This window comes from Branchiostoma lanceolatum, chromosome 2 (genome assembly GCF_035083965.1).
Source record: "Branchiostoma lanceolatum isolate klBraLanc5 chromosome 2, klBraLanc5.hap2, whole genome shotgun sequence".
Taxonomy (NCBI): domain Eukaryota; kingdom Metazoa; phylum Chordata; class Leptocardii; order Amphioxiformes; family Branchiostomatidae; genus Branchiostoma; species Branchiostoma lanceolatum.
Genome location: NC_089723.1, coordinates 29,332,245 through 29,358,136, shown reverse-complemented (window position 1 = coordinate 29,358,136; position 25,892 = coordinate 29,332,245). Strand labels below are relative to the sequence as shown.

General features: G+C 40.9%; 2 protein-coding genes across 4 annotated transcripts in view; both read left to right on the top strand.

Annotated features, from left to right (window-relative positions):
- The first annotated feature begins 243 nt into the window (after window positions 1-243).
- Window positions 244-13,296, top strand: LOC136428455 (leucine-rich repeat-containing protein 28-like). 2 transcript variants are annotated; one of them, XM_066417986.1, is made up of 9 exons: window positions 244-307; window positions 978-1,637; window positions 2,133-2,173; window positions 2,442-2,479; window positions 2,691-2,964; window positions 6,697-6,767; window positions 7,690-7,792; window positions 10,900-11,087; window positions 11,848-13,296. In XM_066417986.1, the coding sequence occupies exons 2-9, from the start codon at window positions 1,464-1,466 to the stop codon at window positions 12,084-12,086; spliced, it is 1,128 nt and encodes a 375-aa protein (XP_066274083.1). In that variant the 5' UTR covers window positions 244-307; window positions 978-1,463; the 3' UTR covers window positions 12,087-13,296. The 2 variants fall into 2 exon arrangements, with proteins under 2 accessions (XP_066274083.1, XP_066274084.1); XM_066417987.1 differs by having other exon boundaries at window positions 254-307; window positions 1,155-1,637.
- A 6,472-nt stretch (window positions 13,297-19,768) lies between these two features.
- Window positions 19,769-25,892, top strand: part of LOC136428453 (myocyte-specific enhancer factor 2A-like) — a 61,075-nt gene continuing 54,951 nt past the window's right edge. The window contains exon 1 of one of the 2 annotated variants that reach the window (XM_066417954.1): window positions 19,769-19,877. The gene's annotated coding sequence lies outside the window, so the exon portion shown is untranslated. Of the gene's footprint in view, window positions 19,878-24,754; window positions 24,896-25,892 lie in introns of those variants that run through there. The other variant, XM_066417952.1, reaches the window with a different exon arrangement.

Below are 25,892 nucleotides of genomic sequence, written 5' to 3'. Positions count from 1 at the left end.
AAATTTTGGAATTTCACTGCCAGCATATTGTGACATTATACAGATTAGATCCATTTTATTACAACCGAAAAACGTGGAGCAATAGAAAATTACAGTGATATCTCAGGTTTCTACACAGGTTATATGACCTCTTCCTCTGCCATTCCACTTTATGAACAAAATGTCTGTAAAGCAGTGGAGAAGAAACTTTTGGCAACATCGGCAGTGCTATCAAAATCCGCTAGATGGCGTGTGTGATTCGTCGAAAACATGACCTGACCTTTGCCCCGTCAACATGGCATCATGCAGAGACTTAGCAAAAAGGAAAGTAAGTTATGGTTGGTGTTCTGCTCTCTCTCTCTTACATATCTCTCAGACATAAGATGTCTTTGGACTTTCCCTTCGTGACTTGCTCGCAGGTTCTGACCTTAAACGTATAAACTTTTTTGGTAATAACACAAGTAACGTTAGGTTTATTATACTGATACTATTAGTATAACGGGACTCACTGACATATGTGTGTGGGAGGGGGGCGTTGATCATCCGATCAGACATGGAAATGCTACAAGTTGGAGAGAACTATGGAATGATCAGAAGAAGGATTAGCGAAGACAGCATGTAAGACGATTTGGTGAGAATTAGGACGGTTTATTACCAGGATATCAAGTCTAGTGTAACCATCCGATATCATAAGCTTTGTAAAAACCCAAAGGGGCGAGTATAAGCGACTACGCATGTGCAGTGTCAAAGGTGAAGGCCCCTGGCTTGTAAACAGGTCTCGTCTCGACATTGTCTAGATTTGCATAACAACGCCCAGGCGGGGTTTGCTAACGTCTCAGGGTCCTTTGCCTTTGACACTGTGCGTGCATAGTCGGAATTACGAATGGGCTTATATATAGAACTTGTAGTGTCTTCCTTCATAATTTTGTGAGGCCAAGTAAAAAATAATTTTGGAAGACAGCACCCCCGCAATGCTACTACATACTGTACACTTTCAGGGATTGCCGAAGACACAGAGACTTTGTCCACACCTCAAGTACTGGGATCCTCAACGCTATGCCCCTCGCGGGGTTTTGTTGAGTAATGTATAGATGTAGATGTAGATGGGATCACAGGAATTACTGCAGGCACAACTGAGAGCAACGACAAGTAATCTATAACCTCATTGACCACAGGAATCACTGAAATCTTTGCAAAGCTGAGGAATCTTCGCATCAGTGACACCAGAACAGATCATTCTCTACAGAACCACCACTGGTATTCGATTACAATATGACCTGTGCCAGACTAACAAGAAACAGAGAACAATATATTATGAGATAAGTGGATTATGTGTAAATAACATTGCCATTTGTTACAATGGACCCCAAACTTCAAAAGCTTCGACGTCTGAAAGCCAACACTGTAGCATGATCTATGTCAGCGCAAGGAGGTTAATCAGCGCCACAAGACTGTAAAGAACACCTGGGATATTTTTGAAAAAGATGGCGGCTGCGGCCGACGTCCACAGCACAGTGACGCAGGCCAGGCGGGAGAGACACCTGATCCTGAACTTGAACTACAGCCACCTCAGCACTCTCCCACCTGAGTTGGTTCAGGGAGAAGCCTTGGTCTTCCTGGAGAGACTGTTTGTGAAGAGGAACGTCCTGGTCTCAATGGTAAGGGTGTGGAAGATTGTAACGTTTTCTTACACTCCAAACAGAGGTTTTGGTTGCTGGGGCTAGGGGTATACCTGAGGGAGTAACAAAAAATCACACCGGAACCTCTGCATGGAGAGTAACATTTTCTGACTGCTGGGACTCTCTGACAACACATCACAATATTCCATCGCAAGATCTGCTTGGAGGTTACATAACTTACAATTTTCCATCGCAACATCTGCTTAGAGGTTACAATTTATTTTCCAGCCCAACAGCTGGTTGGAGATGAGTACAAGACATGACCAGGGGGTCTGTATCCCCTTGAGAATTGAACATAATGGTTAATACATGGTGACTCTTCTGTAATGTGAGAGAGAAGAATTTTACATGTTTGGATGATCACCCTATGTGGGTGAAGAACAGTATTGCTTTTGGCAGCTTCATAGAAATTTTTATGCATATGATAACTTAAAATATCACATTTATTTTTGTTGTCCTCCACTTTTTTCTCAGCCATTCAACATTGCTGAAATGTTGCCAAATCTAGTTGAATTGTAAGTAAATTTTGTTCCACAATCTGATATTTTCAGTGTCCATTTCTTTAATGACTACCAGTATACCAACTTTGTTCGAACTTGTCTTGAATCCCATTTTGAAACAAAACCTTATATGATTATGAGTGTCTAAAAATCTGTATTTTTAAGGTATATTCAGAAAAGGATGAATTGAACTGATGTATATTCAGCACATACAATTATCTCTGATTTTGTTAAGACACAATTTTAGTACCAACATCAGATTTGCTTTTATTTGTTTTTCCAGGTATTTACATTCAAACAACCTTGTAGCACTACCTGATGGTACGTAAGTTTATGTTGTTTTAAACCAAGGATTAATAATGTAAAATCTTTGGCTGTATCCTACATTCCTACTTAAGGTTTTCGATTGTTCCTTTATCAATACCTAAACCTAACCTAAAAGGTACAGCAATTGGCAAAATGTTGTTTTTTTCCAAACAAGTTGAGTTTTATATTTTTGTTTGTTCATAATTTGCTATTCTTGCTGTTACAGAAATAGGAAACTTGCTGAGACTGAAATCCTTGGATGTCAGCTGTAACAGCCTGCAGGTCCTGACGCCAGCCGTAGGCAGGCTCCAGGTGCTCCAGACGCTACACCTGGCAAACAACGACATCTCGGAGCTTCCGCCGGAGATCGGGCAGCTGAAGAAGCTGCTGACGCTGGACGTGATGTTGAACCGTCTGACGGCCCTGCCCCGGGAACTGTGTGGCTGTGAGGCGCTGCAGTGTCTCATGGTGGACAGGAACAGGCTCCTCAGCCTGCCCAGGTAAGGGCCCAGCATAGCAGGCCAGAATGGACCCCTGGCCAGAATGGACCCCTGGGGTGCATTCTGACCAGGGGTATGTTTTGACCTGCCACAACTGTCACATTCGTCGTACGATACGTGTACGACAGCAAATTGAGGGCATACTTGGGACAATTGTGAATGTGTCGTCCAAAAATCAGCTGTTTTGTGAGGGAAAAGATATTCATAGATCCTATTCAAGAATCGTTTTGTAAGAATCCTTTGACAAAAAATGATACAAAAAAAGTGATTGCACATTTATGGCTACAAGAAGATCTGTTTGCTCTCATCTTCTGAAAGAAATGTATCAAATGATGTTTCGATTAAGTATAAAGCTTCATATCCATTGTATATATAAAACCTCAAGTATACATTTTCTTGCAGCAAGCAGGGTATAGACTTGTATATGAATATATCCAAGGAGGTTTTATATAGAAGGAGAGCGGACGAGCTAGCGCCCCGCTGGGTCCTTTTGTTTCGCACCGCTGCGACCCATTGTGTATAGCTGGCGCGGCGCCGTCTTTGAACCGATGCGTGAATCGCGGTTTTCTATGCAAAGGAGCTTCGGCATGACGTCACACGTGCCGAGCTTGAGCCGACCGGCAGCCGAGATGCCTCGGGTTTCCGACGATTTCCTTATTTGGAACACCCGGTAGGGTTCGGCTGACGTCATCATTCGATCGAGGACAAAATGGCGGTCATCTGGATACTTGAATTTTTGCCGTGCGACGAACTAGGGCGAGTTTTTGGTCATTTTTGTTGACAAGTCTCTGTTTTTTAGCGTCAAAAATATAGATTCATACCTATATTTCATGTTGCCACAAAAAATTTGTATCGTTTTTCTTTGGTAAGTTTTCTTTTTTTCTGAGTAGCTGAAGGGGTCCTCGTTCCAAATTTGTTGTTTTGGTCAACGGAACCTGGGTAGATTTTCCGGCACCTGGGAGTGACTTTTTGTATGATTTTCGTGCATGGAGGTCCTTGGTTCGTATCCATGGATTCTTCGGTCATGTTTTGGATAGCTATGTGTTTCCTTAGGAGACTTTTAGGCCGATCTATTTCGGCTCCCGATTGGCATGTTTACAGAAGAACTTCAAGAAGGTGTATGCGAGCCTACCCTGGGATGCAGACTGTATATCGGGCCTTTTAGCTGGTTTCTTTAGCCGGTTCCTTCCCCCCAATCCCTTCGGCGACCGAAAGCTCCAAGCCCGCCGATGCCGTAATTAGCGCATCGGGGGAGTCTAGTCCGGTCGGGCTGAGTTCTTGGACCGCCGCCGAAGGAAATCGCTAGCGACCCGGTACTAGTCTGGGCTCCAGGGTAATGCGAGCCAAGTCAAGCTAAGTTTGTAATTTCTCCTCAGTCGGCATATATGCACATTAAAAAATACTGTTCTCTAAGACTTGTGTTTTTCAAGCCATCCGGCGGTTTTGTATACATTCTCACAGACTTCGCAATCAAATGTACCGCGGCTGCCGGCGGCAGCGTTGGTTGCCACATAGTGCTTTGATTCTCGCCGTTAGAGAGATCATCTTCCACGTTGCATTCTTGTAACTCAAATGTTTCAAAGTCCTCCTCAAAAGTAACTGCTGAAAAAAAGATCGAAGTTGCTCTACAGAGTCATTATGCCTCCTTGGTCGCACCCGTGAAAACAAAGCAAAGTCGCCAAGCTGGGCGTGGGGTGTATGCATATCGGGGTAATTCGCACCTTGACGCGACATTGACTTTTCACACCCGTTACACGCATAGTACAATAGAGACTTAGCTCGTCCGCTCTCCTTCTATATAAAACCTCCTTGATATATCCAAGCTTTTTTTGGATGATGAGAGCCTTACACTACCAAACTGGAGACTGCCTTTTCACCCTTTTGACTGTGGTGAATGGGGGGTTTAATGGTAAATGGTGGTGAATTTGGGTGAACAGAAGTGAAGCAGATTGGTATTGTTCCCATGTTAATGTGGAGTGGTGAATGTTAAATTTGCGCCTACGTGACAAATGAGGAAAACGTGGTGAATTTGAGTGAAACCAATTATTATTGCAATTTGCAAATACAAAGGCGGTTCCATCCTTGCAAGTACGTCATTATGTGCGTTGTTTCAAGGGCTGAACAAATGGATCTCCAATGTACTCGATCGGGCACTGGGCTTTGGTTGTGAAATATGAGTCTGAATCTTTTCCAGATCGAAATAGTAATAACAGTTTATTCAGGTAATACTGTAAACAGCTCAATAATTCATACCTTTCTTCTCTCAAAACAGAAAAATAATGAATGAATAACAAAAGAGCAAGAGACTCAGAAGTCGATTCGTTCAATTACCAAGTTTGGAATTTTCATAACTTTGTAAATCTTCCACTGTTGACTTACCAGCTTTACTTTGGAGATTTCCATTTTGTCCTGTTTCATTTATGTCCACCGGCCAAATCATTGTGATTCTATTTCTGTTGCTTGAAACAAGGAGGTTACTAGTATGTATAGACTATGATAACCTCCTTGTTTGAATTGAGCGTTACTGAGCCATTCGAAAAGGTGTGATTGCAATGTGCATTTGCATAGAGGAACAATAGCGACTGTAGTCTGTCAGCCTGCATAAGAATATGAATACATTATGGTTTCTCAAAAATTGGTGGACATTTGTGTTGGGGGTTCCCAATGTGTATTGACGATTTCAAACTTCACTGCAAGGTTTAGGGGTCACTTAGGCTACAATACAGCTAGCTTATATGCATGGCCCGTACTGGAATCTAAAGACATCGGCGATAAATGACTATTTCAAATAAATGGCCAATTCAAAAGATAATAAACTTCACCAGTGACAGATTGCTCCCTACTCTCCAAGCAGAAGAGGGGTTCCGGTAGGTTTTTGATGTGTTTTAGGCGTTTTTGTCGGGCTTTCTACTTTGACATATTTTTGTGTGGGTTGGCTATACAAAAAAAATGACAAAGTAGAAAGCCAGACAAAAACGCCTAAAAACGCGTCAAAAACCTGCCGGAACCCCTCCTCTGCTTGGAGAGTAATTGCTCCCGACCACTTCACCATTCTCTATAGAATTCACAGAATCAATTCTAGATTAAATGGACAGTCACAGTGACTATTCTCCAAGTTTACCCCGGCCACTACTACCCCCCCGACCAAAACCTCTGCTTGGAGAATAGACAGTCACAACAACTTCTACCACAGTACCAGAGGTGTTAATTTCAGCGGAGGGAAATGCGGTGAATTTCCATTGTCTTCTGGTGCAAAGTAAACAGTTCATAATTCATCACGACTGTGTTTACTTAGTGCAGGAAATGTGATAATTGCTCCAAATTCACCCACTTCCAAAGTAAACAAGAAACGGCTAAGAACAATGAAATCACACCATTTTACACATTTTCACCAACATTCCCTCTGTACAAGGGTGAAAAGGCAGTTTCGAGTTTGGTAGTGTTATGTTGTCCTCTTTGGATGGTTAGTTAGGCAACTTTCATTTACCTTTTAACATGTACACATTCATTTCTGCCCCCTAGCATATTGACTCAGTAGTGCAGTGCATAAGTGCTTCTACTCGTGTTTAACAAGTTTGTATCTGACTGAGTGAAGTGTACAGATAAGTTTGTTTCAGTGAAGTGTACAAACATTGATACTGTGTGATAATGATGATAGTTGAGTCCTCCACTGCCCTTCCCCTTCGCTATAAATTGCACAAAGTATTGACCATGACTTGTCCATCCTTACAGAGAGCTGGTTCTGTTGCAGAGACTGAGTGAATTGTCAGCTGCTAGGAATCAGCTCACATATCTTCCTGCAGGTTAGGGCCTCCATTTGTGTACCTGACACGAAACATCGGTGAACTGTTGCAAGTAGTGTGGTTTTGCAAAGACAATCACTGATGGAAAGAGATATAAGCTGTCACTGCGGTTTTACAAAATGTATGGCCATGACTTTTGCGGTAATCTCTCGCTGCCAACGTAACACACCGTGAGTAAACACGTCCTTTGTCTTAATACTGTATAACTGCACTGTTTCAGCCACGAACAAGTCTTTTCCTCTCCTGGCACAAAATTAGATCTTTGTGAAGTTTTAACCTTTCACTGTGATTTAATTTGGGGGGCAGGGAGAAAATTGAGTGTTTGCAGCAGTTTTTAGTTCGCAGTTGAAACAAGTTGGTAGGCTGGTAGAAGATGGTCTCTACCAGACTAACTACGCCAGCTATAACAGGGCATGAGCTACAGGGAGAATATTTGTCAGGGAAGTTTGGCCACCAGATGGTTTCATTTGCAAGTGGGCGAAATATTGACCCTCACCGTGGACTGACTCTACTGGCCAATTATTCCTTTTTTTGGGGCAAAATTCTACGATCCATACACCCGTAGGAAGGCCTGGTGAAGGCTAGAAGAAGATAGAACAAGCATTTTCTTGGTGGTTTTAAGTTTGCGATGAAGAGGTTCCTGTGAAAACCGCAAACATTAAACCACTGTAAACTTAAAATTAATGCATTTACCGCATGTTGTCCAAAATACATGAAAATATTCTTCTGTGAAAATTCACCCCTACCACAAAATTAAGAGCTTGTTTGTGATTTACAGTATCATACATTGTCCAAATTCATGAAAATATTCTTCCTAACCTTTAGACTAATACAGTATTATCCAAGTCTCAGCCGTCTTCTTAATGTATCTGTTAGCTGATCTAGAGTGAAGAATGACAAAGTTTTCCACGTACTCTTCCAGACTTGGGCTGGACTGACTCCCTACAGTACGTGTATGTGGACAAAAACGCCGGCCTCCGAAGCATTCCTGTCAACCTCTGGATGAAAGTGGTGGGCTGCAATGGGTAGGTTTTCTTCTGTGTTTTTTTATCACCTCTATCAAAAATAGTGCCATTAGTGGATATGTTTTCGGTAGTACATGTATTTGTGTTTGTGTCTGCCTGTCTGTCTGACTCTGAGTGTGTGTCACACTTTTTTTGTTTCAACATCATAACTGGAGAAGGCCTAGGTGTGTTTTCTTGATATTGTGATTATTTCAGATTGTGTTCTTGACATGCTATGGTCACGATCTGTGGATGATAGATAGCTCTTGTACTCAAGAATAAGTGACATAAGCTTGGGCCGTTTTGCAATTTGAGTTCTGTCAGAGTTATTCTATTTCAGTAATATTCAAAATATTACAAGAAAAATTGTCCCCCAATGTTTGCCTTAGCTTAGGGATGTCCCTATACTAGCTCAACTGTTAGCAGCCTCACAGTTGAGTTCCTGGTTCTAATTACATGTACATGTTGTTGCCAAACTGCGAGACCCTGGTTCAATCCTGGGTCAGGACATCTCGGTTGGGGCTGCATCCATCTTTCAGAAGGGATGTAAAATGGAGATCCTGTGTTCGAGGAGGTCATGTTATAAGGGAAGGGCTAGCATTACCCCTCCCTGTAAAAATATATACTGCTACTGAAACGGCAAGGACTTGTAGCCAATAGGCACTACAACTTACAAGGGTCTGAACGGAATACTTGCTTTACCAGTAAGCTAGCATGTTAACTCTATTGGCTGTGGGTTCTAACATGACCGGTCACACGTGCTGGGATCATGCCGGGTACGATCTCGGGGGTCATAGGTCAAGGGAGTATGTTTTTTCAGACAGTCTTGGGATTTTTGAAAATTTTACCAGAGGCATCGTCGATGAAAGTTTGTGAGCTACACAGTCATAATTTCACAGGCCACAAAATAACGAAAGTGTCCTTGAACTTGTACATGTAGTAACATAGATGAAAGCCTGTGTCAGAAATGACTTTGCATCAAGATTGTATATTAAAACAAAGAATGTATTAATGGAATATGATATTGATTTCTTCTGACACGTTTGTAAGCATAAAACTCTTGGAAACATTAATGGCAACATCTAGCAGTGAGCAATGAACGGTATATGTCTATATTTTGTGTATTTCGAACACTGCCGAAACCTAATCCAATATTTGTAGAGAGGTTACCTTTCATGAGCAGCACAGAGAACACTCCGGGTATATTGAGAGTTACTACTCAGCTGACTCGACAACCACTTGTGTTACTTTGACTTGCAATTACGACATGAGCCTTCTCTTCATGCCCACTTCTGTAAACCACAAGTACCTAAAGGTACTTCAACCTCAAACCCTCCCAACTTGACCCAGCATGGCTGTCACAGATAGATACATTCAAATGATGTTGACTGACATGACATTATGGGCTGGGTCCATTCGGGCAAGAAATCACAGGACTTGTCTATTCGATCCTGAAATTAATGTTGAAATAACAACCGGAAGTATGTAGAAAATTGCTAGGACATACAAATGTGATACAGCTCATGCTGGGAAAGCCCTCCACAATAGTGGTGATTGTATATCGATAATAAGGCCTTTTCGCTTGTATTATTACTTTGCCCTTAACTGCAAGCCAGGAGAAAGTTTCCTTCTTCTCTTGTGTTGATTTTAACGATTTTAAGGATGATTTTCAAGCTCTGAACGCTGTGAGGTTTTTGTACAGACTGCAGAGTGTAGTAAGAGTTATCTGACATTAAGCACGTTGTTATGAAGATATGCGGATGAAAATTTCACTCCGGGGGTATCAAAAGTTTCGGATGTAGGGAGGGACGTGTGGATAGCGGAGAGGAGAGTGGTGGAGGCGTGACAGTGACGGATGTGTGGTGTGTGACTGGGTGGGGAGTACATGTCCTACTGTAATCCCCCAGGGTGCCATGTGTTACTGCAACACTGTCAGCACATGCTCCACAGGGAAGGGGTTGTACTTGCCCTTCAGGAGAGGGCTGGTCAGCACTTCATGATATCCTGCAACAGAATACACCTATCAGGCACAGGGCCCTTCCATCCGATCCCTTCCAGGACAGAAATTTGCTTAAACTGTTGGGACGGGAAAATATTATCACCCTCTCCGTTCCAGAAATCTGAACTTTAAGACATGAAATTGATGAAAATGTATTTTCGTTATCTTAGAATTACAGATTTTACAAAAATAGCAACATGGGCTCTCAAATAATGAGTTGGACAGAAAAAGAAACTATTAGCTGGAGTCAGCCCTCCAGGTCTGCATGACTTCTTTCTGAAAGGCATTACGAGCTGTTTCAATCTTATGTTATTTGACATCAGACTGCTCTAATGCAACGTGAAGTGTTTGAATGTCGAGTAGTTAAATCCAAGGAAGGTTGGAGATCTGAATTAACCATAATTCATAATGAGTGGCAAGAATTTTTGCGAAATTCATAATGCACTTCCCCCTTGCCCCCATGCATACCCCCATAGGCACATCTGTAAGGTTTTTTAACATGCACATTGTAAACCTTTTCTAAAATCCTGAATCAAAGAATGGACCCAGTGTCTGGTACAGGTGTAGCAGGCCAGAACATACCCCTGGCCAGAACATACCCGGGTTTATCCTGATTGGGGGTGTATTCTGGCCTGCTACACTGGTACATCCTGATTCATTCACAACACTGTTTGTGTTACATTTTCAAGGTTTTTAAGTGCTGACCTCTCAACATGGATGTTTCGAGTTGCTTTCTAGGGTTTCTAGCTAGATTTACTTTTCTGCTGAGGCTGAAACATAGTAACTGTAACATATGCCACAGAGGTGTATTGAAGGATGTTGTAGTTTTGTGACTCCAATGTGCAGTAAAAACAGGATGATATTTGGTCCAACTTTTCAAAATACAAAATGTACATCCTCTGCTCCTGTTTTCAGTATATAAATCATACTGATCTATACCATACCATATGATGTGGTTTAAATAATAAGACAAGTTTGAACTATGTGTAGTGGTGTCTGCAGAGTGCGGACTCTGCTACTCGCCACATCTGGTTCAAATTCCTTGAGCCAGCAGCCTGGGTTCGTGCCCCTTTTTTACTTATAATTAAGATTACACTCTATTTCACTTCTATACTCCTCCACTGTGCAGGTGTGGTTTGAAGAGGCTGACTGAAGAGGATGACAAGATTGAATGTAGGAACTCTTTCCAGTATGGCAAGCACACTCCCGTGTTCTTCCCTCCAGAAATAAGGACAGTCCGGGATGCCACTGACCCCTGCCATGTATCATCATTGCTAGAGCTGTCCCTACGGGTGGCTCACAACAACCAAAGGCAAGGTGAGGGGCCTGTAAATATCAATCAGTATGGTCTATAGTGGCCTGATTTGTATTGGTATTGATTTCTACTGACAACAGTAATGTGTACATTGTATTTCTTTGCCATCATCGGCAAAAAGAAATCAGATATTCAGTGGGCAATAGAGAAAAGATTAAGACTAAAGGCTGGTGGTTGTAGTTTGCTAGGGGGCTGCTTTAAAGGAAAAACATTAAGATTGTCTTTGTACATTTCAGGTGCGGTACTAGCTACAAGAAATGGCAATGTAGTCTTGTGTTTAGAGTTGTTGATTAAGAATTTAAAGGTTCTGGTCTCAAATCCCTAGCAGGTTCCAAAGTTCTTAGGAAAGGAGGCACTTTACATCAATTTCCTTACTCAACTCAGGTGAAAAGAGTACTTAGCTTCAGTTAGGGACTTAGATGGGACGCACAGAGGTCCCATGTTTGAAACTTTGAAGAGAGCCTCACCTCAACCACATTAAAGAACCCATCACATTCTCGATAATAGTATGATTCCATCCCATTTAATGTCCTGTCTGAGGGACATCCCTAACCAAGCTTGGTACTTATTTTCACCCGAGTCGAGTTAGTAAATATATGTAAAATGCCTTCCCCAATGGCACAACATTAATAGGGCATGTCAGGATTCGAACCCAGGACCTCTGGGTTGTAGGCCGAACACCCTGCCATTACTCCACCATGACCCAAATTTCAATAAATATGAAGAAAAATGAATAAATACTAAGTGTGTGGTGTTGTCCAGGTGTTGTGGTCAGCGAAGAGGACCTGCCCCCTGATCTCTACGGCCTGGTCACCCTTCCCAGTGGCCACTGCTCCCAGTGCTGTCATCCCTTCTTCACGCAGACGTACGCCAAGTTCTATCCCGTCCGAGAGCTGGACGCAGAAAACAACCTCCACGCTGGCAGTGAGTTGTTCTTCCTTGCGTCCTGTTGTTCAAGAACATGCCTGCTGTCTTATTCTCTACCTGTCAGATTTATTTGAAAATTTATTTATTGATACAGGCTAAGGCCAGAGAGATATGATATTGTGAATGCATTTGATATTGCGGTTGATAATTCTAGCAGTTTTGGGAAAAAAGGGAGTAGTTCATTGCATTTAATTGCAACCTTTGGAATAAACATCACTGTGTCAAATGTTAGAGATCAAATATTTGCGTTGATGAAATTTTAGCTACTTTAACTAGTGACTGTTAAAGTTGCTAAAATAAAGTTACCCTTAACGAATCAAGAATTACAGTACTTTTATACATGTTTTACACTAAAAAATTCTTTAGAAGTTATTATTGCATTTTATTGTGATTGTAAGTAAAACTTTATTGATAGTATATCTTCAAATCTCCATGAATGTTGCCAACGGTATATGCATTTCTACATTTGTAAAGTTTTGTGTTATAATTGTAGTTCCCACAGGAAAGGAAATGATGGGAAAGTGTACTTGTTGTAACGTATAGACTTATAAATCCTTATAACAACTAAGCTGCTTCTATAGTGTATGTCTTTGACAGATGATCCTTTTTCTAATGACGCCTTACTTGGCTGCTACTAACAATGTAAATGTTGTGTCTTAAAAGTCAATACATCAAATTTTTTTGGGGATAAAAAGATCATGTATGACTGTGTGATGTTGTACGAAGTATTTGAAATCAGTACGTCTTATATAACTTGTATAAGTCCTGTTCCATGAAATACAAGTAATGCTCTTTTCGTGCATCACTCATTAGTGTTATATCAGATAGAGAGACTATTAGGGTGGACATCAAGTGCCCTAGGCTACCTCTATGTACTGTCAAATAAGCCAATTATTGGATTGCTATGCATCCTTTGGCCATCTCTTCCACAGGAAGTTGGAATTTATTTACTGATCGCTGCCAATTATACGACATGCCGCTCCCAGGAAAATTAGTCTTGTTTTCGATCTGGTTCATTATGATCCATTTTGGTCTGTCACTACTGCAGGCGGAATAGTTATCGCTCAATTTACAGATGAAAGGAACACTGTTTGTTGCACTCTTATTTAGAGAGTTTGCAATTTGTTCTTTTATAAGAAGCCTGCAGACAGACCTATATCATATTATTGTAAGTATATCTAATTTTCTATACATTAATCTGTCTGTAAAAGTTACCACTTCATCTGTTGTTACATCATGATGTAATTTGTGCTTTCGACAATAAAATGATAGTTTTTAAAAGCAGTCGATAAATTCTTCTCTGAAAGAAAAATGGTGTTAAAAAGAAACAAGGTGTTTGTTACTATAATTTACACACACTGGGGTGTTCCTATAGCTCAACTGGTAGCAGCCTTACAGTTAAGCTCCTGGTTATAATCAGTCGGTAACTGGGAGATCCTGGTTCAGTCATGGGTAGGGCATCTCAGTTGGAGCTGCATCCATCTTTCAGAAGGGATGTAAAATGGGAGTCCCGTGTTCGAGAGGGTGCTTCGAACACGGTAAAGGAGAGGGGCTAGCAACCCCTCCCTTTAAGTATACCCTGCTACAGAAATAGTAAGGTGGCAAGGAGGCACTAAAAGGTGAACAACAACTGTTTTTGAGAAGTTTTAAACTGTTTCTGAGAAGTTCTAAAACCCCTGATGGAACCCACACAAGTGCAATGTTCCTCAGTGCAGCAAGTTTACAAATGGCATAACCTCCGGACACCAGATATAAAGGGCTCTGCAAGGTGGTTTGCAGTATCTGGATTCTCTCCCAGTGATGTGAAACATTTGCCTGACAAACGATGTCATGTGGCATGTGGCTATGGAGAACTGTGCGCTGATGAGGGTTTGCCTTGACCTGCACATTGTGAGGCTGGTAGTGTTACCACCAGATAGGTCTCCTGAATGTTTTTTTTTTGTGAAACGTATCTTCATAACTCCATAACACTGCTTCTCCAAAGCATACGCCAAAAAGCAATTACTCAAACAACTGGATATGATTTTGGAAACGGTCAGATGTTTCAAGTAGCATCCACTACTTTTCGTCAGTGACTGTGAGCAAGATCAGTTGAACAGCAGGTTTATAACCACGAACTATGAATTGATATGCAAATAAGGAGAAGACAAATTTGTAGATAGTCCAATAGAAAGCGAATTAGACAACTCAAGACAAGGTTGAAATAAACAGGGGACAAAGCATGTTCAAACTTGAATCCTGATCACGCTATTCATGTCCAAGCTGCAAAAATTGCTTATCCAAAAATGTTTTCAATATGTTTGCCCAAATTCTGACATATCCCACATTTTTCAAGGTCATTGACCTTCCTGTAAAGGGTGATTTTTATCTGACATTGACTATGAAACACAGGCAAAAAACATCGTGATTTTAACATTAATGACTGGACCAACCCCTACGTCAGATACATTTTTGAGACTGTATAGCACTGTTCTTTCTCCCAAGCTATGTGGGGAGTTGTTGCAATTATACAATGTAATATCTCAAAATACAGCAAGACTTTATATTACTGTATTATTATTAAGAATAGAAGTCTGAAAAGATTAACAGTGTTAAGATGGATTTAAAAGAAAAAGTAACTGTATTTCTGGTAGGTGTGACTGAAGCTTCCATCTGTCCCAGGATGAAATTTTTCTGCGCAATATTTTGTAGCCAAATATTTAAACAATTCTGTCCCCATTGACAGATAAAAATCGAAACTTCAGGACACATGTAGTATTCACCAGGTTGTCAACAGTGCCAGAAAACTTCAGATCTACAAAATTAAGAAGCCATTTTGAAATAGTGTTACAGAGGGTGAGGTTCAAATTTTCCCATGCAAAAAAAAAATATTGGTGGTGCCTTAAGTGGTGCCCATCTCTGATTCGGAGCCCTTGGGCCACACAGCTTTGTGAAGTCGCTATAGTAGGGGGCTAGTCCACTGGTAGTGATGTGTGTTATTAACTTCCATACTCTTTCCCAAAAGCTCAAGGCTAAGCGGAGAAAGCAGTATGTACCGTTTTTAAAGTCTTTGGTATGCCCCAGCCGGGGATCGAACTCTCGACCAACTGTACCGAATGCAAAGGGAACACTCTACCTGTTAGGCCATTGCACCAGTCATTGATAAATTTTCCCAAGGGAGCATGAAAGCTAACCACCCCCACCCCCGGGACACCCCTAAATCACTGGAAGGGCCTTTGATGCTTGTTCCATCAAACTGAAAAGATGGAGAAAAATGAGGGTCTGCATGGGGGGTCCTGACAACGCTTTACGCTGACTTCAGAAGAAAATCCTACGTACATGTATTACTCTAAAATCAAGGAAGGTTAAATTACGCCAAAGTTTATTTATTTGTCACCTTGCTACAAATTACATCGTACATGAATAAGATGCATGAAAGTACATGAAAATAGGCTGCCCATGCCTTATGGTAGAGAGCATGCTGCAGCCCTCAAAAATGTACAGCTGGAGATGGCCCTGGGCTGCGGTGCAGATCTGTGGAGTGACGTGGCCTGATCTCAGGGACACTGACCATGCTGGTGGTCCTGACCCCATGCCACAAGTGCTTCAACCAACAAAGCTCCAGTCACCATCAAATGTCTAGTCAACATTTTCCTCCAACCATGATCTAGAAGATTCAACAATCACATTCTCTGTGTATTTTTCAGAACTACGGAAAAAATTTATTCACAATCAAAATAATAATTTGTTTTAGTTTGCTCCGTATGTGCAAGCAAGATTGTTTAACCTTTTCAATGTCATGGGCCAAACCAGGTTATTTTGATGTTTTTTTGAATTTGTAAAAAAATAATACCATTCCATGTGCATCACCAGACTTCAACAGTCAATTTTGACACGATATCTTGGTAGGAATCCCTTCTTTGCATACTCAAAAATTTATTAATTTTGCTGAGTTACAGTTGCTTGTCACTAAATTTGTTCTGCATAAAGGGAAACCAAAATGCAGGTGACTATACATAAGATAAACTGGTAACAACGTGTTAAAATAATGTATCAGTGGATATTAACAATCACCTATTGGCACAGCCTTTGTTCACTGTATAAATCATTCAAAGTGAATTAAACTACTAATTTTTATACCCCACTCCTGTTAACAATGACCCCTACATCAAGGTCACACATGTTCCCAGTGTCCTGTCACCTGTTACCCCTGACAACAGCTGTCACCTGGTGGTATGCCATTGGTCAGTCATTTAAGGCCTGAACCTCCAACAGATTACTGAATCATGTACATGTACAGTTTATGACATTGAGAGATACTCTCTCTCGCTGCACAAGTGTTGGATGCTGGTGAGGGGCGGGGCCTCTGTGTTGCCATGGCAACACGGGGTATCCTGGAATCTGACCTGTTGTCTACAGATGTTTATCCAGGGGGTACATCTGCTGTTTGGTTAACTTTTGGTCCATTAGGACATGCATGTCATAAAGGGAGGGGCCATGCCTCACAAGTAGAGAAGATTTGCACTCACTGGTATGACTTCTTTGTGTGTGTTCAAATAACAAAAATGTATATGCCTAACTTTAATTCTTTAATTCAGAAAGAATTCTCATGCAGTACACTTTGTTCAGGATTGTTAAACAGGTGTTGCTCAGTGTGATGTCATTATGATAGTGCATCTGTCACTATGAATCCCAGGATTGAAGTGGGCATCCATTTTTCAGTGCAATGTGTCTGGTGGTTTTGTTCTTGTGGTTTTTGCAGTGACCTCTCAACTCTGACAGACGGCAAATATGTATTTTCTTTGCATTAACTACTGTACGACAGAATTGTTTAATTTCAACCTTGAAGTTAAAACACTGCAAAAGACTGACCTTTCCCATCCTACGACTAAATAAGTCCCTGCAAAAATAAATGAATGTACAGTAATTTTACAATGTCCAGAAGTTGAAAATCATACATCTACAGCTGATCAGGTTTTGCACTGCAGCAAACATATTAACCATTATTGAGCTCTGGAGAAAGTGAAGTTTGATTGGTTGATCAAGATACCCTTAATGGCAAATTATCACAGCAATCATTTTTTCTGCTGACAACAAGAGAAACATATCCCCCTCCCCTGATCCAGGATTTGCATTGACAGTTGCGTAATGACTTTCAATGGAATTGTTTTTCTGTCTGTAGCTCAGTTCATTCAAGGATGCTATATTGAATGTAACATTCGTGGTTCACTGTACTTTGAGTTGATTTCTAAGAAACTGCTGCCAACAAAACAAAAAAAGAAACTCGTGCCAAACAGCCAAAGGCATCAGATGTAGTAATTGCCATGAGCCTGAAGTTGAAAGTCACAGCCAATTAAACTTAAGCCATGGCAATGGTACCAAGCAAGAAAAGTCTTGCACTGACAAAGTTACCCTTTTTTTGACAACAACAAGTTCTGCATGATACATGTATGTGTGTGATATTTCTGATTATGATGTATTTTGTAGCTCAATTTGAATACCTAATCCTGTTCATTTTTGTTTGTTGAATTGTTTTGCAAATGTGACATAATCAGCATGCATTAAATCAATTACTTGTTAAAACAACAGGCTGTTTTTCTACAACATGGTTGTTTATATATCATTAGTACAGCTAAGCAGTATTTTGACCTTGTAGTGTAACTAGTCTTCTACCCCAAATATAAGGGCATGTTGACGGAATGGTTTTGTCTCTTTTATGAGTTACGATTCATTCCACTTGTTATCTGACTTCTTCAAGTGTTTTCTCTTGTTGTCCCTTTTAACTATCAGTTTTAATAATGTGTGGGCTGCAAGATCTTAGGTGACTGACCTCACCTGTTAAACACCCACGCACAATTACACGTGTTCACATGTTGTCCTCTTGAATACTCATGTCAATATCTCTTAACCTTTTATGCTAGAAAGTCTGACGCTATTTTTGTTGCACTGCTAAATGTTTTTCACTGGAGCGCTCAAGCTGTCTCCTGGAAAATAGGGTCTGACGGAATCCAGCTAATAATATTCAGTTTTACAGCCAGGGATGTCCCTGTGTGGCTCAACTTGTAGCGGCCTCACAGTTGAGCTCCATGCAGTTGTTAATGGGGAGACCCCCGATTCAAGCCTTGAGGTCATAAAATCTTGGTTGGGGCTGCACGGTCTTTCGGGGGGTTCCTGTATTCGAGAAGGAGTGTGAGCATGTTAAAGGGGAAGGGTGCTGCAAGGGTAGTCTCTACCAGACTAACTATGCCGGCTATAGGGAGAATATTTGCCAGGGTTTCATTTGACTCTTTACGCGGCAAAATGTGATCTTCACCGTGGACTGACTCTACTGGCTAATTACTAGTATTCCTTTTTCTGCCAAATTCTATGATCCATACGCCCGTAGGAGGGCCTGGTGGAGGCTACTACAAGGGCCTAAAGGAAAGAACAAAACGAACAGCCACTTGTAGTCATAACTGCTGGAGCGAGTGATGATGACAGGCGGAGGCAGGTAGCCTCAGGAAGAATGTGTTTGATGTTGGGATAATGTTATGTCAGGGGTGAGGTTAGATCAACCCTGACCCCCTATCTCATGTTGCTAGGGTGTGTCCACGGGGACAACAACAAGCAGGGGGCGTGTCATTCGCCTGTCCTGATGTCTCACTTCACTTCCAGCCAACAGTAGCATGTCAGTAATTGCCAGTAGCATTTCAGTACTGTCAAGATAGTTACTGACAGTAAGGGATCAGTAATAAAAGACAATAAAAAAGGCAGTAAGAGATCAGTATATAAAAGGAGCTTGTCAGTAATATGACAGTGAAGGTGAGGCACTGAAATTTTACTGAAATGTAACTTAAAAGTTACTGACAGTCTCATCTCAGTACTGACAGTTTGCTTAACTCCTCTTGGGTTTAGCAACAGAGACTCGCAGGTGGATACTGCAGTACCAAGGCTCCGTGGTGCAGCATAGGGGGCGTGCATAGAAGACAAACTTGCACTTGTACCTACATAGCTATCCATCCATAGAGTGAATTACTGAGTTTAGCGTAGTTACACTTGAGACATACTGACTTGTCTGTTTGTCACCAATTTTGATACATTCATCAATTTAAATCAATAGGATCAAATAAAGGTACAATAGCACCTGTCTTGTTCTCTGATCTTTCTGTGAAAGTAAGAAGATAATTCAAAGAATAATACACTTCACTACCACACACAATGGTCACAGGTGCATAATCAATTACTTGAAAAAAGAATCTCCAATAAAAAAGAATGATTTTATGCCCTCCTATGATACAATGCTAATCCTAGAGACAAAATTGCAACATGATTTTTCATCAATTAATACTTTCACCTGCAGCCCTTATTCACATAAAACATGACATATAGCTATGGGGATATCGCTCCAAATCTGGTCCCCACAAACTATAAAACATATGTCAAGGCAAAGTCACGTCCTTGCCACCCACAGACATAAGTGACCCCTCGTGTCACATTGACTCCCCCCCCCCCCCCCCCAACCCTGACATTGGACAGCCTGCTCCTCTTTGGCCCTGGGGCAAATAAAATTTTAAAAAACACAAGGCCAATCGTGTCACTTTATCTGCTACAGCTGCCAGCAACAAAGCAATCGTGACAGTGTAGCAGCTCATCTTTGCCCAACCGATGGGACTGGATCTTTGTTTTGATGTATTCGTTGGCAGGTCCGCCATCGCTTGCTGAATTTCAAACATGCCCAGGGCCGGCCAGCGAGCTGCCACCAGATCACCCGGCAACAGCTGAAGGGGGGGTTTATTGTCACATTACTCCGCAGGGGGTGCAATAGCGGCAACAAGTTCCTCCACCACAAGTGCCTCCAGTCATTTAGGGCTTGAAGGGACTACCAGCAGCACATTCGGAGACTTCAGGTATGTGTTGTAAATGTTTTACTGAAGCACATGCTCCCCGTGTGCATGGCAACGGCACTCTTACAACTCTTTAGATCTGTCTCACTATCTACGTTTTTTTTCCATTCCCTCTCTTACACCGTGTACGAATTGATAGCACAAAAAATACTAGTTTTTGTTGCGTTCAACATGACAATATCTAAGCTAAAATACCTCACCACTTGGGAATGGTTACTTGAAAGTTGTGGTTTATATGATTTACAAATTATTTGTTCAACCAGTAGACATCACCGCTTTACATGTCACACATTATTGGCAAAGAAATTATATACAACCATACTGTTTGGAGTACCAATAGACTTGTCGTGTTAGCTTGAAGCATTGAGCTATGGAAGGTTAAGTGTGAAAAGTTGCTCTCTCTTGCAGAATTAGTATATACAAAAAATGTACATGTACTATACAAAACCATCTTTTTTGGTAGGACTTTTCAGCAATTTGATCACAGGAAACTATAATGCTATAAGCTTTGACTCACAGCGATGATGTGCTTTCATCTGCAACTGAATGTTTTTGAAGGGAATGTACAATGTGTGTAATCTTAACTGCCTTTCCATAACTTAAGTAGGCTTCATTACCTCAATGATCCTAGCCACACCCTCCATATGCCTATGACCTACCCCTCCCTTTATATGGTCGTTGCTAACTACACATCCTTCCATACATGGTGAATGACAGTAAACCAAAAATCTAGAGTGACCGAAACTCAAGGGAACAGAAATAACATATTTTGTGGATCAGAATTATGTTTCCTAATACTAGAATAACGTGATTGTGTCCAAATAACCGTGCCAATTCTGAAATCTCAATAATTAAAGTAGGTTTCAGTTAAAGAATTCTTTTTCTTCCTATTTATTTCATTTGCCTTTTCAGTCCCTTGTTTTTCACAGTCTTAAACCCAGACAGCATCAGGGCTTATTGAATGTGCCCTACAATTAATAAACATCTTTGTCAGGCTTCCAGTTAATGCATATTTATCAGTGATAAGTTATCACTATCAGTGATAAGTTATCACTGATATTAAACGTTACTTGCAGGGATAATTTCAATCACACCCGGCTAAAACGCATAGAGACTTTTGCAGAATACTGCTTCATGTACGTGTGTAGTATTTTTTTGGATATCATGTATATGTCTGTCTGTCCTATCTGTCTGTCTGTCTGTAGACCAGTTCTTGACCTGAATTTCAAGATGATGATAACGTTATCTCAATACAGAAATCAGAATCAATGCACCTGAGGTATCTGCCTTAAATTTGTTGCAACTACATGTACCTGATTTTGGCAATCACTGTCACCGAATATACGAATTGTCATGTTAATGAAGAAAAACAGTTTAGATCAAAGAATAAGATCCTGGCGTGATCGTCATATTCATTGATGCTCTAACATGTTCTTTCAATGTACGGTGTATTCATGTCACCACATTCAAACGCGTCTACTGTTTGAATGTCGCTGTAAATGATTTGACGCAAGTGGCTTTCCTGGTCCGCGGATGCCTGATGTCAAGTACTGCGTATGCATGTACGTATATGGTCCACTAGTACTTTCAAGTGTTGACATTACACAACCGCCGCTAAGGTGCAAAACAATCTCCCACACACCAGGAGGAAGACAATTTACTATGAAATGCTGCTTTATTCATAAATGGTAGGGATTTTCTTTGACATGCCTGGATCAAAGTCGCTATGTTTGTCCATACTTCACGTTGTTTTCTCTGGTTCGAATAGTCTGGTCCGACAGTGTTGCATATTGAAGAAAATCAAGCAGAATCAATATATAAAAAGAAATGTAAGAAAATCACTTGTCATTTAGTGCCTTTTTTTTCAGAAAAAAGTTCTGATCTAATATGTAACGTTATACAACCTGGCATACAAAGTTTCTGTTATTCTTATGATTCTGTCAGAATAGAAAAAATTTACCTCTGCTTTTAAACAAGGAATAGTGGTACTATGTTAAAATCAGAGGATACAAAAGAACTCACAGACGAAGGAAAATTACAGTATTTACGGAAGGGATTGAAGGTGTCCTAGATAAAATACAAACTAGAAATTTGAAAGCATGTATTTGTTCTCAATTTTTAAGTTTAAAAAAGAAAAGAAATACATTGCTTTGGTCAATTGTTAACTTAACCACAGTTGATTGCTAGAGTTTGCTTATATTGATACCATTAACCTCATTTCGTTTTAGATTCATATTTTGCTCTTCTGTTTTTAGTTTCTTTTGATCCTACCATATTAGATTGTTTGGTCTTGAGTATCTATATTTCTGGCCTCATGGCCTAAGGCATCTTCATATACAAATTATCTTGCAGAATCATATGAAGCTCCTAAGGAGTTGGAAAAAAGGGTCTTGATTTTTTTAGTGTGTGCCCATTGTAAAAATTGCAGGACCCTATCCAACATTGCAGTATTATAGTACATGTAGTTGTTTGATAAGGGTGATGCTCGGTCAAGTATGTAAGCAGGAAGTTTAGCTGACAGGTTGCTGTGACTGCCGCGTGTGGTTTGATAGTGATGGAAATAATCACAAAGGCTTAGGTAGTAGCCCACTGCTTTCCCCCGATTATAATCTACAACCCTTCAAAACAAACATACACCGCTATCTCTCACCTTAGCCACATCAATTAGTTCAATGCTTAAAGAAGTGGCCCCCAACGGCCTTGCATTGAGGGGAATCATTAAAAAATGAGTTAGAATATCCTCTGCTGAATATATTGTTGTCTAGAATGTATTTTGAAAAATGAATTTCAATAGGACAAGCAAAATTCATTTTAGGTGCTATTTAGAAGTGGTGACTGGACAGCCTTCTTTATTTCTCAATTTGGATACTATTTCAGATAATGTTTTCACCTGGGTCTCTCTGTAATTAGGTCCAAGTGAACATACCATTAGCATGTCCATGTCACTCATCCAAGCAAAGGGTATCTCATTAACTGAAGGTGTAACAGAGTGAACATTATCTGTCAAATCCCAAGGGTTTAGTTGCCTTCTGTCTAGCCACAGCCTAGTTTAGAACACAGGTGGACAAGTTGATATGTTTTTCTGATCGTTATTTTTGATTGGTCCTTCAGAAAAACACACAATATAGTAGCAGATAACGTGAACTCTCATACTCCCACCAGGTGCCCTTAGGCCACCACAAGGAAAAGAATGTGTGGAAAAAATGCTAATTTAATCAGAACTACTAATGCAGCATCAGTAATCCCTGAGGTATGCACACTTCAGATATCCAGGTGTTCAAGACATTCTTGAGAAGGCCTCGACAACATTTTTTTATGTGGCGTTGCTAAGGTACCCTGCGGAATTACAAGAGTTGACGCTTAATTAACATTTTGCATAACAGGAACAAACTACATATAATTGAGTTATTCTGTTGACATATAACTTTATAGATGAATTGCAGGTGTAAATTTATACATGTGTAATCTAGCAGAAATTTAGTGACCTCAGTGAAAATGAATGAAGGGTAAAAAAAAAACAACTCCAAACGAACTATTTGAGAAGATCATTACTATTAACGTTACATATACTGGTGACACTTCACAAGAATAGCTGTTTCTGTAAGCCGGTATAACTGCCCTTCAGCGTAACACACCAGCTTCGCAGGCACGTGGTGCAACAGCAGCTGCTGATATTACACTGAACGACCTGTCACACCTAACCTTTGCGTAAATACATGTTCCCACATTTTGACAGTCAGAATTATCACATATTGTTGGCAAATTTTCATGCACGTAGGCCACACACACACAACAGTCATGGTAGGAACCCACTACACATCCAGCCCCATTCAACACCTGTCAGTTCAGCTGATGATGGGATAATGCATGCACGGCCTGTTGTTTAATCTATTGCCTATTGTCACCTAATGTTGTCTATCATCACAGCCATTGAAAAAGATAGATAATGAGGGGGTTGTGAACTGGTGGGATTTAAATGACCCTGTGATTTTTGGGAAAGGTGCCAACAGATGCTTTAGAGGTGATGGGTTCTGTAATGATGCAATAATGCAACCTCAATTGATATGCAAAGATTAATTCATGAAGCAATAGACAGAACCAGAAGCTATAGGAAAAGTATTCCATTGATTAAACAAAAGCACCAAAAAAAAAAGGAGATGAAAGACTACCTTGTTTAATGTTTGTCCTATTATGACCAAAGTTAACTGTTAACATTATAACCATGTGTGCAGCTGAATATTATAGCAGGTGTAAAATTGTTTTCCACCAGTGTGCAGTTTTTCTGGATCAGCCTTTCCATATCCATGCAGATTCCTACAATGTACAATAAAGCTCCACAAAGATGGCATTATAGATTAATGCTCCATGAAGATTATAAGGAGAAGGCTCACAGTTGAAAGCTGCCAGCAGGCAGTATCTGGCTAATATGTCCTCTGGGACGACTGCACTTGTATCTTGAGCAAGTGTTGTGGATTTGGACCGCTGCAATTGAGAACTGACTTCAGTTAAGCCCAACAGCTGCATCACCCACCCATGTGTTATTGTACTCACAGGGCAGAGGTGGATGTCACATACATCATATAGTTTACCCCAGGCGTAGCTCCCTTCCATCCTGCACAACATGTAAGAGACCTGACTTGGCAATGCATTGTACTGAAAATATGGCTTGGCCGTCCTTCTCTACTTCTGAGAAAATGAGATTGCGGTGAACTCTTCACCATTGGTTCCTGTGCCCTGCATTTCCTCTCCCAAACACCCCTGGCCGTTGATGAGTTATGGGACCTTATCATTGAAACCTGATAGGAGGAGCCAACTGTGCTCCCTCCCCATCTGTATTAACATATCTGGGTATTAATGCCCTCTGCAGGAATGCCTTTGGCCACTTTAGCAAGAGCTAGTGCAACAAGCAGCAGTCAGTAGCACATAAGAAAGAGGACCGAAAGTGCTGGGCACTTCGCTTATAAAGGAGCAGGGATCCTTCAAGCCAACACCGCTTCCACCCCTTTGCAGTCCTTTCACAGGTACGGTTGTATCTCTCTTTCTTAATCGGAGGGACCTTCCCTTGTGGCAATTTGCTGTATATGGGAAGCTTCGTAGGGACGTTTGCCGTTATTTGGCTGTAGAGGAATTTGAGCTGGTTATCGCTGGAATGGGGTGTAGGTTTCAGCGTACACGAGCCTGCTTTAGGCAACGCCAACTCCTGGCTTTTAGTAACCTTTGGAACATGGGCAAATCTCTACTTTAAATAATTTGTTTGAATTGACTTGTTTGATGAAAACAGAGCAACACATAAGAACTGCTACTTCAGGCATGTTTTGAATGGCCATTGAGAGTAGCTGTCCTGAAGCCAAGCATAATTCCTTATATGGTTTATCAGTTGAGTTACTGCCCCGGTTAAGCTGGTAAGACGTGTGGGTACTATGTACGCAGCCCAGGCTGGACAGGCGGACTAGCTGCCCTTTACCAGACCCATGCCTCCATCACGTGTACAACGTATGTTGTAATCTCCAAGTGGAGAGCTGTTCCGTCGAGTGTTTTCTCCTTTATCTTGTTTTTTCCTCATTCTTGCGGGTAGTATGTAACTGTTTTCTTCACTGGTAGTGAGGATTACAGCGCAAAATGCTGAGGCCACCTTATACAGCGCAAATGCTCAGCCACAGTTGATTCAAGAACTTTCTGCCATTGTTTCACATGGATGTCATATCTGTCTCCCCCACTTTAACTTCATTTACAACTTATATTGCAAATAATTGGTGTAGCACTATCACCCCAGGGCATTCTTACAAATATTAAGTACATTTTCTCCCACTCTTGGTGGCAGGATATACAAAATAACATATTTATGTGTCCAAATTATCCCCTTTTCTGTCTTTTTGATTGTAACCAAGGTGACTAGAATGTTCACCATACAGCAAAATGCTGATTTAATAGGGTCTGCTGCATATCGAGACTGTTGCCATCCTTAGTTTCCATTTAAATGTTGGAAAGATGTGTTGAATTCTCATTCAGATGCCACAT